Below are 12,109 nucleotides of genomic sequence, written 5' to 3' on the forward strand. Positions count from 1 at the left end.
CAATCTAAAGAAAATGTAAGCCTGTGCCCATAGATACGTATACGGTCTTTCACAACAGTTTAATTGCACTTTCATAATGGAAAAAGTAATAATGTGCAGACCCGTTACATTTTAATGTAATAAAACTGCTAAACATACAGATTCCTTATTGATTACATCATTGTAATTACACTTGAATTATTTGTCATTTATTTATATTATTAAATAACTCGACAAAGAAAAAAGATTAAATACTTTCTTCAAAAGTGATATCCCCAATAGTGACAGGAGTCAGAGACTTTGTTCTAGAAAAAAGAAAGGGCAGTTTTATAAGATAAGAACCATCATAACTTTGTACTAAATTATACGTCCATCACAAAAGGTGTGAAAACAGACTGAAACAGATGCAGGGTTTACATCAGACGATCTCACCCTGAACCAGAGGTTGTTTTTTTTTTTTTTAAGAAGCAACGGTGATAAATGTAATCCTACTTTTCCTCTTTGTCTTCGGAGACGCCCTCAAACAGGGCCGAGGTGTGCTGACCCAGCGGGTTGTAGAGGAAGGCTTCGATCTCTCCTCCGCCGTTGCTGCTTTTCTGGAAGTGGATTTCCAGCAGATCCTGCAGGGTCTCCCGCTCCATGACATCGGGGATTCCCGTCAGCAGCACTGTCCGAGGACACGCCGACATCTTGGTCTGGGAGGGAAAGGGTAAAATAAAAAATAAATGCTGGCAACAACAAAGCATCTGAGAGTGAAAAACTTCTTTTCTCCTGACAAATGCTCACCTTTAAATTTGTGATCTTTCCGTTGAGAAAAGGAGTCACCCTCACTCTGTGAGTCTTCTGTTGTAGCTTCACATCATGGTACTCTGTATCTGTCAGACCTCTGGCAACTGAAAGCACAAAGGGTTCTATCAGCTGGGAGTCAGACCAAAACACAGCCTAGACCAGTGGTTCCCAACCTTTTTTCCTTAGCGCCCCCCCTACTCATGTCTAAGAAAAGCTGACCCCCCGAAATGGAAGTTGAGGTAACTCTCGACATAGAGCCTTACTTTCTTTTTTGATACAGAGGAGTTATCAGCACTTTTACGTTTGTCCGCCACGTTTCATTCATAAAATAGTGAGGCCGTGGCAGCAGGAAAAACCATTGACATAAAAAAATGATAGCAGCTAGCAGCTGACCTGATGACAGCAAGGGTCCCAGGTTAAGAGGTCCCGGAGGTTTGGCCTACTAAGTAGCCTACCTACAATTTTAAGCGAGAACAAAAATACATAGTTTTCATACAGACTTTTGTATACATTATATATTCTAGTGTATTATTGTAATTTGTAACCTGCAAATATTTTTATTTTTTTTACCTCAACCTCAAACCAGATAAAGACTTGCGCCCCCCCCTGTGATCTTTGCCGCCCCCCTGAGGGGTGCCCTGACCCCAAGTTGGGAACCACTGACCTACACAATACATCCTGTCTGTGCAGTAGAAAAAGTAGTAGTAGTTCTCTTTCAGGTGCATAGCCTACAACGTATGTATTATAGTAGAATTTCAAAATACGTGTTGATTCATATTTTGCCATAATGAACAGCTGTAGTCTCCAATGTTCTCCCATAAATAACATTCAACCGGAACTGTACTCCATCATAATCTCAGTATTGAATATAAAAAACAGAAGCCTGCTCACTGTGTTTATCCACAAATGTGAGGACCACAGTCCCAGAGTCAGGCAGCATTTCACAGTTCTCCACCTCTCCGCCTCCGTGTTTCCTCTTCGAGAAGTGGATCTCCAGCTTGTTCAGCAGAGTCTCGGTGTCCAGGTTGGTGGGCAGGTTGGAGATCAGTATGTGCTGAGGACTCACCTCAGAGTCTATCTGCAGGACAGACAGACGACATCAGATCACTCACAGGAAATGAATACCGATATTGATCAGTGGTAGTAAAAAACAAATAAAAGGCTCTGTGTCGCACCTCCACCAGCCTGGGCAGCATCAGATGAACTGGCTGGACCTCAACAGTGATGATGCACCCTCCTCCCAGATCCACTTGCTGCTTCTTCGAGGCCAGGATCTTCCTGGCCACTGATGACAGAAGGAACACAGAGTTCTATCAGTACTACCAGTCGAACTGGATACCTTACAGGGGCCTTGCACCCAAAAACCTTCTTTCAATTTATTTGTTTGTTTTAAACTGACTGTGAGAGCTATTTTCCTCTGAAGCCCGAGACACATTGTGTCAACCAGAGGTAGATGCATAGAGTGTATAAGTGAAGCCAAAACCTCGCGATTGCCCCCCCCTGGGGTGGCTGGCTGCAATACAGGTCATGAATCCCGCCCCCTTCATGTAAGCGGATGGGACATGGGCCAAACAAAAAAAATCTAAATACACCTCAAATATGCTGATGCTATAAAAAAGGGGCTTGTCATGATTGACAGCTGTGATCAACAAATGCCAGGTTTTGGATTGGTACTCTGTATCTACAAGTACCTTCAGATTTCAGAAACCTGCATCTCTAGTTTTAGAATAAAAGTGCTCCAACATACACTTTGCATTCTGCTGTTTAAAGACTAGATAACTGTGTTAAATGAACTAGTACTTTAAATTGGAAAGGACCAGTGGCTTGGTTTAAAAAAAAATAAAAAATAAAAACTTTTTTTTTGGCAGAATCCCAAGGATCTCACATGGGGAAATCTTATAAACAATCATAGAAAAACCCAGATTCTCCCTCTAACAAATACAGATGAGTGAAACACAGCGGCGGCAGCTTGCATACAAACTCACGCTCGATGGTGTTTTTTGCCCCCAACGGCTCCTTCCAGGCAGCGCTGCGACTGCTGCCTTCAAGGCACCTAACCCTAACCCTAACCCTAACACCAACCATAACCAGTGCCTAATCCTAGGCAGCACTGCCTGGAAGGAGCCGTTGGGGGCAAAAAAACACAGATAAACCAAACTCACCGACTTCTTCCTCAAATGTAATCAGTGCTGTCCCGCCCTCCATCGGATAGACTACTCGTGGCTTCATTTCAAATGTTTGTGTGTCGGCTTCGCTTTCCGTCGAGCCGGTGAAGACGACCTCCCTCTCTGGTACAGCTGTGAACACCTGGAATCAAAAGGGACCGGTTTACTGGACGTGTGAGAGATTAGACGGCGGGTGGCGGTGGGTTGAGTTGATAAACGTACCTCACTCTGCTGAGTCAGATGGTCTTTTTTGGCCTCTTCCTCCTTCAGAGCTTCCCCCACCTTCTGGATCTCCTTCATCAGTTCGCTCTCCTCCTGCTTCATCGAGTTCAGCTTCGCCTGCAAGACAGGCAACAAAGCAACCTGTCAGTACCTCGAATCAATGGTACATATTTGAAATCACTACTTGTTCAACAAAGGCCTTTTTATTATATTCCCTTTTGTTTTTTATCTATTTAACGCAAATAGTTACTGCTTTTATAATGAATTTTCTCCTTTCATTTTTAAGTGCAAACCATGTTTGTACGGTTCTTAAAACTGCTACATAAATACTGTTCACAGGCTATGCATACGAAAAAAGATCTTCTTGAGTCAGTGTAAGAACGTGATGCAGTCATGCAGAATTTGTATGTATTATAGGCTCGATAAATTCTAGTGTCTGAGTTTTAACCTCATTAAAAATGTGACATTTTAGTACATCTCTTCTTTCTCTCTTATTGAGAAACCTAAATATCTATAACTATGCAAATATTTCCTTCATTTCAGAAGTTTAACTACTAAACACAAGGTGTCTCCAAAAATTGTCCAAGTTGCATACCGGACCAATGATTGATCCAAACTAGATGTTGTGAAAAAAATTCTCTCTACGTACACATGTTATAATGAGCACAGAGAAACTTTAACCCTCCAGCAGATGTGAAAACAAACTCTGCACATTAGGGGTGGGACCAAATACCTATACGGCAATATATCGTTGTCCTCCTTCGTACAATAAGAGAATCGATACGCTGGCGCCAAATATTGATGTTTTAATTAATAAAATAAGGCATTCTAAATAGATTAGTTATTAGATATAGTAGCATTGCTACTCGGCTCCTCAAGGTGGTGTTTAGCACACGAATGAGGGGAACTTAAAACACTAGTTAACTAGCCGAAGAGGAAGAGGTTTTCAACAGGATGGCGGACAGCAGTTTGAGTAAGATAACAGATGTACCAGCCCCATTTAAGTCCACAGTCTGGACCCATAGTTGCTCTATGTTTGTGTCATTTTAATATACAGACTGAAAAACTTGTGCTGCAGAATTGTGCCATTTTCTAACAGTTTGGACTTGCAGTAAATAGAGAGAGAGAAAACCTGCACTTAACCTTGCAGGATTTGTATTCATAGTTAGACCGATATCGTGATGTCTCATTATAGGATTGAATATATTGATTATCGCAGAATTGCTGTATTGGGAGATTATCTGTATTGTGAGCAGTGTATTGCATATCGTACCCTGTGATTCCCACCCCTGCTACACATACGTACATCTTTGTGCACAGTGAAGCTTAAACATCAAAGCGTGGCTACCTTTTCATTTTCAATCTGCTCTTGGTATGAGCGCTGGTCCTCTTTCAGATCCTGGGCCAGTTTGACGGAGCGTTGCTTGAACTTCTCAGTCATGTCCCGCCGGTCGTCTCTGCTGGTGGCCAGCTCCTGTTGCTCCTGGATCAGCTGTTCATGCTTTTTCTGTGGACAAAAAAGCTGAAAATGAATGTACTTTACCAAAGTAAGCAAACACAGGTGCATCCTTTTACGCACATTTCCCCAAATTCAACCTGACAGGTGGAAGCCTCTTTGAAAACTTATTTTGAGCAGGACACAAAACAACTAAATTTTACCTTTTGTAATTCCCCTTAACTAAGAGGGAATGTTATCTTTGGGTTTAATTTATTGCAATAAAGTGTCTTAGCCTTGTGGCTGGTTAGCTCAGTTGGTAGAGCAGGAGCACATATGTAGCGGTTTATTCCTCGATGCAGAAGGTCCAGGGTTCCAATCTGACCTGTGATGGTTTCCCTGTGTGTCTTCCCCTTCTCTCTCCCCTTTCATATCTGAACTGTCCTATCATTAATGGTGAAAATGCCCATAAAAAAAAAAATCTTAAAAAATAAATAAAGTGTCTTTAAAGCCATATGCCACATTTGTTAAGGCTGAAACTGCATGTCAAATTGATAATTACTTTTGGTTCAAAATGGGAATTTTGGCATCTTTGGAAACTATAAGAAGTTAAATAATATGCAATACAAGTTTGGATCTGAATTAAAAGTTAAATAGGGCGTGGATCTCCCTTCAGTGTGTCTCACATGGTGGTATGTTGTCACTTTTTTATCTTTTTAATATTTTACTGCATATTTTAATTTTGGACTTTTGTTTTTTTAAATTGAGAGTTCCTATTGTACAAACAACACTATTGTATGAATTCCTGTTTCCTAAATAAATGACAATAAACTTGAACTTAACTGTATTGTTATACATACAGAAGCCTAAAGCATGTGTAGAATATGGCATTTAGATACATTGTATCTGTGTGAGTAACATCTCTTGTATAGCCTATGTCTATACCTATATTCAATTGTCACATATTACCTGTATATCTGTATAATACTTGAAAATTCTTGTTTTTATTTAGTGTTTCTATTTCTTATCTTATGTGCTGCTCTGGGCATGGAAACCTGTTAATTGGTAAAGTATAATCTGCTTCATGTTAAAACACAATACACTGCAGTGCAAGCCACACTATACTGTCTACTTTGTACTGTACTACTGTCCGATACATGAGTTTAGTGCACCTTGTAGCTGGTGATTAAAGTCTTTATTCCCTCCAAGGTGTTCTCTAATGGCTGTGGGTCCGTCAACACCAGAGAGAAATCCTGAAACACATTGACACACGATTAATGGAGGATAAATAAACTCATAGTTTTCATATTAATGTAAAAAAAACCCTTAAGACCTAATCAAGACCCAGGTTGTATAACACAGAAGAGCTTTAAGTTAGGTAGACTTCTTTTTATGAGGATAAGTTAGTAAAAACAGTTCATCTCACAGAGGAAATTGTATATGTATATGTTGTAATATTACAGATAGGCCTAAATTCAGTAAATCAGCCTATAATGTGTATTTTTTTTTTAACAACATAACAAGGAAGAATAACAACATGAAGAAGCAAAGTGACGTCTCACCTCATCTGAAGACATAGTGAAAGTAATCTGAAATAAATCACAAAATATTACAGTTTTTACATTCTGTCAGTCAAAGTCAGTGTATTAAATGCAGTTATTAACATATACCTAACAAAGACTGTGTGTCAGTCAGGAATAACACTGTTAAACAATAAACTTTTGGTTATTGATACACTGTAGGCCCTATTTTCAGATAAACAAACCACCGACTCTTTAAATATCGTTTAATACGTGAGAATAATTTTAAATTAGTCACATTCAACAAGAGTTATGACATCTGAAAACTAACATGCTATCGTTATATTAATATGTTGAACCAAACTTAGTAATGTTTAAGTTTTTACTAATAAGCAGTTAGGTAAGAACTTACATCCAGTCGACGATCTGTGCGTAAGTGGCATTTATTCTTTCGGTTTCTTTTCCGAGCAGCAGACAGAATCCGCTGTGTGGTGCTGCATTCAGGTGCTGTCGGAAATATTCTCTCTTTACATTTTAACAAGCGCAAAGCACCAAACCTATAATATTTAAATAATAATAATTAGGCCTACGTTTTTTTTTTAATTATGACGACTTACAGTTTAACGTATTTTAGTGTAAAATTTAAGTTTTACTCCATCTTGCAGCTGTAGCCTAGTTACTAGTTAGGCTACATTCAAAGCCACTTCAAAGTAGGCCTACTGAAATATTTTATGTAAAAGTATAAATCACAGCAATATCCTGTTACCAGTAAAATGCCTGCATTTAAAATCCTAATAAAGTAAAAGTGTAAAAATATACTTACTCATTAATGCAGAATGTCCCATTTCAGAATATTATAATTAGTGATGCATTAATGTGTTCATCACTTTAATGTTGCAGCTGATAAAGGTGGAACTAATTTAACTACTCTATACAGAGTATGATTTAATAAGACATCTTAATTTATTAATTGATTTATGTTAAGACCTTTTTCACAGCAGACATTTTGACTTGTCATAGAAAAGCACAGCTGAAATTGATAACCTTAACGATGGCTCAATTCCATCACGTGTCCCAGTAAGCTATTTCAGTGAGTCAGCATGCACAATACCAGGGCCTCTCCTAAGTGGAATGCAGCCATCATTAATGGTTTGGAATACACCTGTGCTTTTCCTACTATGACATGTCAACATGTCTGCCGTGAACAAATAAATGTGGTGGAGTTAAAAGTACAGTATTTGCCTCTAAGATACAGTGGAGTTGAAGTATAAAGTTGCATAAACGGAAATACTTAAGTAAAGTACCTCAAATAAGTACAGTGCTTGAGTATATGTAGCATACTCAGTTACATTCCCCTCTGCTTTGGTATTCGTCCACCACACAATTAATGCTGTGAATAAATTAAGCATTAATATATGTAGCTAACGTCATAATTTTTTATTATTATTAAAGAACATTTTTTTCTTTAAAAAAAAAGAAAAAGAACATTTTAGCAGTGTAATGCATTTTTAAAGAAATAAATAAACAACGCTCTTTATCAATAGAAAGTTACACCCGGAAGTGACGTAGGTGGATCGGTAGTGTCAAAGGTCACAAAAACCATCTCGGCTTCCTTTCCTGTTAGCGGTGGCCGTAGAACAGCATCAGTGAGTGAAATTTCCCTTGAAACAATCTTCATCCATCGCTCCTAATCTGGACAATTTAACTGTTTTTATCATACCACACGTACGACCATCACTCCTTTAGCTAAGATGAGTCTGTTATTTTCGTGTATTTTGAATTGACAAAGGTAGAAAATTAGCGTTTAATGCAGCTCTTCGTCTCCGTAGTGCTCATTTCAACATGGCAGCTTCCTTCATGTTGACGCACAGTTTGCATATGAACCATCTGTTGAAGACGCTAATTTTATATGTTCACACTGTCTTGTGCCATTTGGTTTTACTGTAACTTATCTAAATGTAACTATCCAATGCGTGTGAAAATAAATGTTAAAAGCTCTAGAAATTGTTTGATAGCCGTACCTTAGCGAGATGCTAATGCTACCTTAGCCCGCTAAGCAGGCAGCAACAACGAGCCGAGAACTGATATTTCCCCAGGTTTCAGTGTTCGACATAGTCATGTTCACATCGGTAATGTTGCTGGTGACTTATTGAATTTGATGAGGTTACACAGGGGTTTGACAATATTTTCTTTGTGGCAGAAATGGGCAAGTTCATGAAGCCTGGGAAGGTGGTGATGGTCCTAGCTGGACGCTACGCCGGGCGCAAGGCTGTCATCGTCAAGGTAAAACATGGCTATAGGTGGATTTTATCCGCTGCCTAATAGGCCTACCAAAGACCTGTATATACATATACACATGTTCAGAGCGGACATTCACTGGTACGTCTCCCATGTTCACCTGCATGGAATTTACTGACTTTTCCAGTGTCATATCCACTTACCTCATGTAACTTAACGTTATTAAGCAACCTGTTAGCTACGTCAATCGTTCCATGTTTATTCCAGCAGATTGCACTATTGTCTGTTTTCAAATGTCAATTTTATTGTGCATTTGTAGTTAAAGGCTTGTTTTACCGTTGCTCTGCTTTGTTGTTCTTGTTTTTAGCTGCAAGCATTGAGAGCAACGAAAAAACAGTTATATTATTTGCAAGTGTCAAGTATGTGAAATAAGCAGCACCACTGTATGCTTAGTGTCTGCCTGACATCAGTCGCTTTAAAAGATTTGTCTCTTTGCAGAACATTGATGATGGCACAACCGACCGTCCTTACAGCCACGCTCTGGTCGCAGGCATCGACCGCTATCCCCGTAAGGTGACCACAACCATGGGCAAAAAGAAGATCGCCAAGAGGTCCAAGATCAAGGCCTTTGTCAAGGTGTTCAACTACAACCACCTCATGCCCACCAGGTTAATGTCTTTTGTCTATTCACATTGTCCTATGATAGGAGATTTCGTTGCTAACTTACTTATTTTACTGATGTGCAGCAGCGCTTATTCCCCAACAATACAAATGTGGCGGTAGGTTGATGAAGCAAAACATACTTACAGAATAACTGATGTACTTTAAGACTAATGATGGACATTAAACTGTCCTTTTCAATCAGTGTAAAAGGATATTAATAGTACAGATGTATAAACCGGTGGGCATAAAACTGTAAGAGAAACAAACTGCAACTCCCAACCTGCATTTTGTTAGAAAACATTTAATTGCTCAGGCTAAATTTCACGTGCTGCTAACTGCTAGATAAAAGCTACCCAAACAGTCATCACTTTAGGATTCTATGAGAATTTTGTATAAATTCTGCAAATATGAAGCAGCATTTTGTTCCCAACTGCCTCTTCATAGCAGCAGAGATCTAGGCTCATGTCTAGTGTCGCATTTAGAGCTGACCGCTGTATAAAACTGAGTGAAGAACAAGTTCTCATGCTTAAACTGGTGGCCATAATCATTTATTGCTGAATTAACCAGGAGATGGCGTTTCTGTCTCACGGAAAATGAGGATATCATTAATACAAAACTTAACGTGAATTTACAGTGGGGGGGAAATGCATCAGAAACCAGCGGCTGCTTCACAGTACTATTGTCGATTTTTTTTTTTTTTTTTTTTTTTTTTTTTTTTATATATATAATTTGCACGAGAAACTTGTATCCCAGCCATGTGTTCAATCATTCTGGTCTTTGTGTTGCTTCTATGGAACCCATACACATTAAACCTCCTCACCCCAGCATTACTGACTCACTCAGTATTTCAAACAATATGAAGACAAACCAGTTTTTAATTTACAAAATGAATCCGTATAAATGTCTGAGTCCAAACATTGTATCAGCGATTGTTTTCCTGACATATATATACTTTAGACATGTTACTTGGAGGGGTTGAAAAGATTAATATATTCAGTTTTTCTTATTTAAAAGGGGTAAAACGCTCTTTAAGAAACTAGATTCCGTGATAATCATCCACTCACCCTTGGAAGCAGATTGTTGTAGCTCTGATGCAGGAATCGGTTCAGTTTTATTGTCATATTTGATAGATGTTGGTAGGCTGTGTAAATTTAATTGAAGTAAATTTGATGATTTTGCAATGTCATTCTAGAGCAATATTTAAACATGACAAATATTTGAGGGAGACCAAGTTAAGAGTGGCTGTTGACTTCAACATGTTCCCTGCTTAAAGTGCGTTTTGCCTAAAATGTTTCTCCTTTAATCGGCTGCAGTAACAGTTTAATTCCTGTGCATATACTAGATGTTAACCGAAATGCACATAGATGTAAAGAGCAGGTTTATGATCGGATAGCAAGTTTGTGAGCCCCAATGAGAATCTGAGCTGTGATAAAGTATTTCTAATCTTTAGGTACCTCCAGCTGCTCTTGTGTGCAGCACTTGTGTACAGATTTAAAACGGAATAAAGAAAGCTATTCTGTTGAATAAACGCGTGTAAAAGTGGAGGAGTTAAACAACCAGTTTTCATTGTTGCGCTGCCTTTCTTTCAGATACTCTGTGGATATTCCTCTGGACAAAACTGTTGTCAACAAGGACGTCTTCAGGGATCCTGCTCTCAAGCGCAAAGCCAGGCGGGAGGCCAAGGTCAAGTTTGAGGAGAGGTGAGTCCATGCAGTTCATTCGGGCAAATGATGGTAGAAATGGTCTCTTCAATAGAAGTTCAACCGGAGATATTGCCTTCGCCACATGCTGTTAGTGATTACCTTATAATGCCCGTCACTAATAGATCAATGTCTTTTGTGAATGCATCATTTGTTTAATAATCCTGATGGCAAACATAAGTATTCAGACCAAAAAGCCTTTCTGTTGCTGCAGTGTGATTATTTTTTTTAAGATAGTGAGATCAGTTGTCCAGATTTTGATGCAGGTAACTTTAAACACTTTGAATGACATGTTATCACATCCATTGTGCTAAACTACCGTGTTCTGTTTTTAGGTACAAGACGGGCAAGAACAAGTGGTTTTTCCAGAAGCTCAGATTCTAACTTCACTTTGGTTTCACAAATAAATGTTTAAAAATGGATTTTGACTGTTGACTCTTGATTTACATTTTGAAGTATTTTTACCGTCTTTGCCAAGTTCCCCAGTCTGAGGATTATTTGTCTGGTTCGTACAATACTTGTGAAAATCCTTTTTTGAAATGTTTCAGTAGTTTTACTGCATGTACTGTGGCGAGGTTTAAAGCCATTTTAGGAGCAGTAGTAAGTACCCACATACATGAAGTCCAGTTTTGAGGTACCTCCACACTTTCAGGTTTAGATTTTACAAACAAAACTTAAGATTAAAACATTCATTATAAACCGTTAAAGTTAAAATCATCTTCACTTTAACAATTAAAACACTGCTCACGGTAGACTAATGCGTTGGTAATATCTAAAACGTGCAGATTATTTTTTTTTTTTTTTTGCATGAGGTGATACTTTGTAAAAGACCTGTATTCAAAATTTTAAAGTAAAATGAAAGTATTGCCATCAAAACAAAGTACTTAAAGTAAAATTACTTGTGCAGAATAGCCCATTTCAGAAGAATCTATTATTGGATTATATTTTCTGATGCAATGGGTTCATCTCTTTATTGTTGCAGCGAATAAAGTTGGGGCTAATTTTAATTGCTATACTTTTTAGGTTTATTTTTAACAAAACCTACAATTTGCAACATGAGCATACCATCGTCATGACCACCCTCGAGTTGATGAACTTTATCTTGATCGTCCGAAGATAGTTAGATAATAGTTTAATCTTTAATGTTTTAAGCTGATTTATATTTTGTATTCTGAATCTATAAAATGTTATCAAATGAAGTAGCACAAGTATAGTACTTGAGAATATGTATTTGGTAACTTTTCATCACTGAATAAAAGTACAGTATTGGTTATATACAGTTTGTAACCTTGATCTTGAAAGTACTTGGTTATAAAATCAATGTAATGAAGTAGAACTGTAAAGTACAAACATAACATGTTTTAAAAGTTTTAAAGTGTGAGTAACTCAAATTGAACT

General features: G+C 38.2%; 2 protein-coding genes across 2 annotated transcripts; one reads left to right on the top strand and one right to left on the bottom strand.

The window, feature by feature from the left end:
• Window positions 1-32: 32 nt before the first annotated feature.
• Window positions 33-6,609, bottom strand: ifi35 (interferon-induced protein 35). Its single transcript, XM_028599820.1, has 11 exons — window positions 6,523-6,609; window positions 6,153-6,179; window positions 5,763-5,843; window positions 4,504-4,662; window positions 3,156-3,272; window positions 2,931-3,075; window positions 1,944-2,053; window positions 1,660-1,846; window positions 766-872; window positions 472-674; window positions 33-284 (listed from the first exon to the last, which is right to left on the bottom strand). The coding sequence occupies exons 2-11, from the start codon at window positions 6,165-6,167 to the stop codon at window positions 227-229; spliced, it is 1,182 nt and encodes a 393-aa protein (XP_028455621.1). The 5' UTR covers window positions 6,168-6,179; window positions 6,523-6,609; the 3' UTR covers window positions 33-226.
• A 1,054-nt stretch (window positions 6,610-7,663) lies between these two features.
• On the top strand, window positions 7,664-11,133 carry rpl27 (ribosomal protein L27). The gene is made up of 5 exons (XM_028600524.1): window positions 7,664-7,756; window positions 8,311-8,393; window positions 8,847-9,016; window positions 10,601-10,711; window positions 11,047-11,133. Exons 2-5 carry the CDS (start codon window positions 8,313-8,315, stop codon window positions 11,093-11,095), a joined length of 411 nt encoding a protein of 136 aa, XP_028456325.1. The 5' UTR covers window positions 7,664-7,756; window positions 8,311-8,312; the 3' UTR covers window positions 11,096-11,133.
• The last annotated feature ends 976 nt before the right edge of the window (window positions 11,134-12,109 follow it).

The sequence above is a fragment of the Perca flavescens genome, chromosome 15, assembly GCF_004354835.1.
Source record: "Perca flavescens isolate YP-PL-M2 chromosome 15, PFLA_1.0, whole genome shotgun sequence".
In the NCBI taxonomy this organism is placed as follows: domain Eukaryota; kingdom Metazoa; phylum Chordata; class Actinopteri; order Perciformes; family Percidae; genus Perca; species Perca flavescens.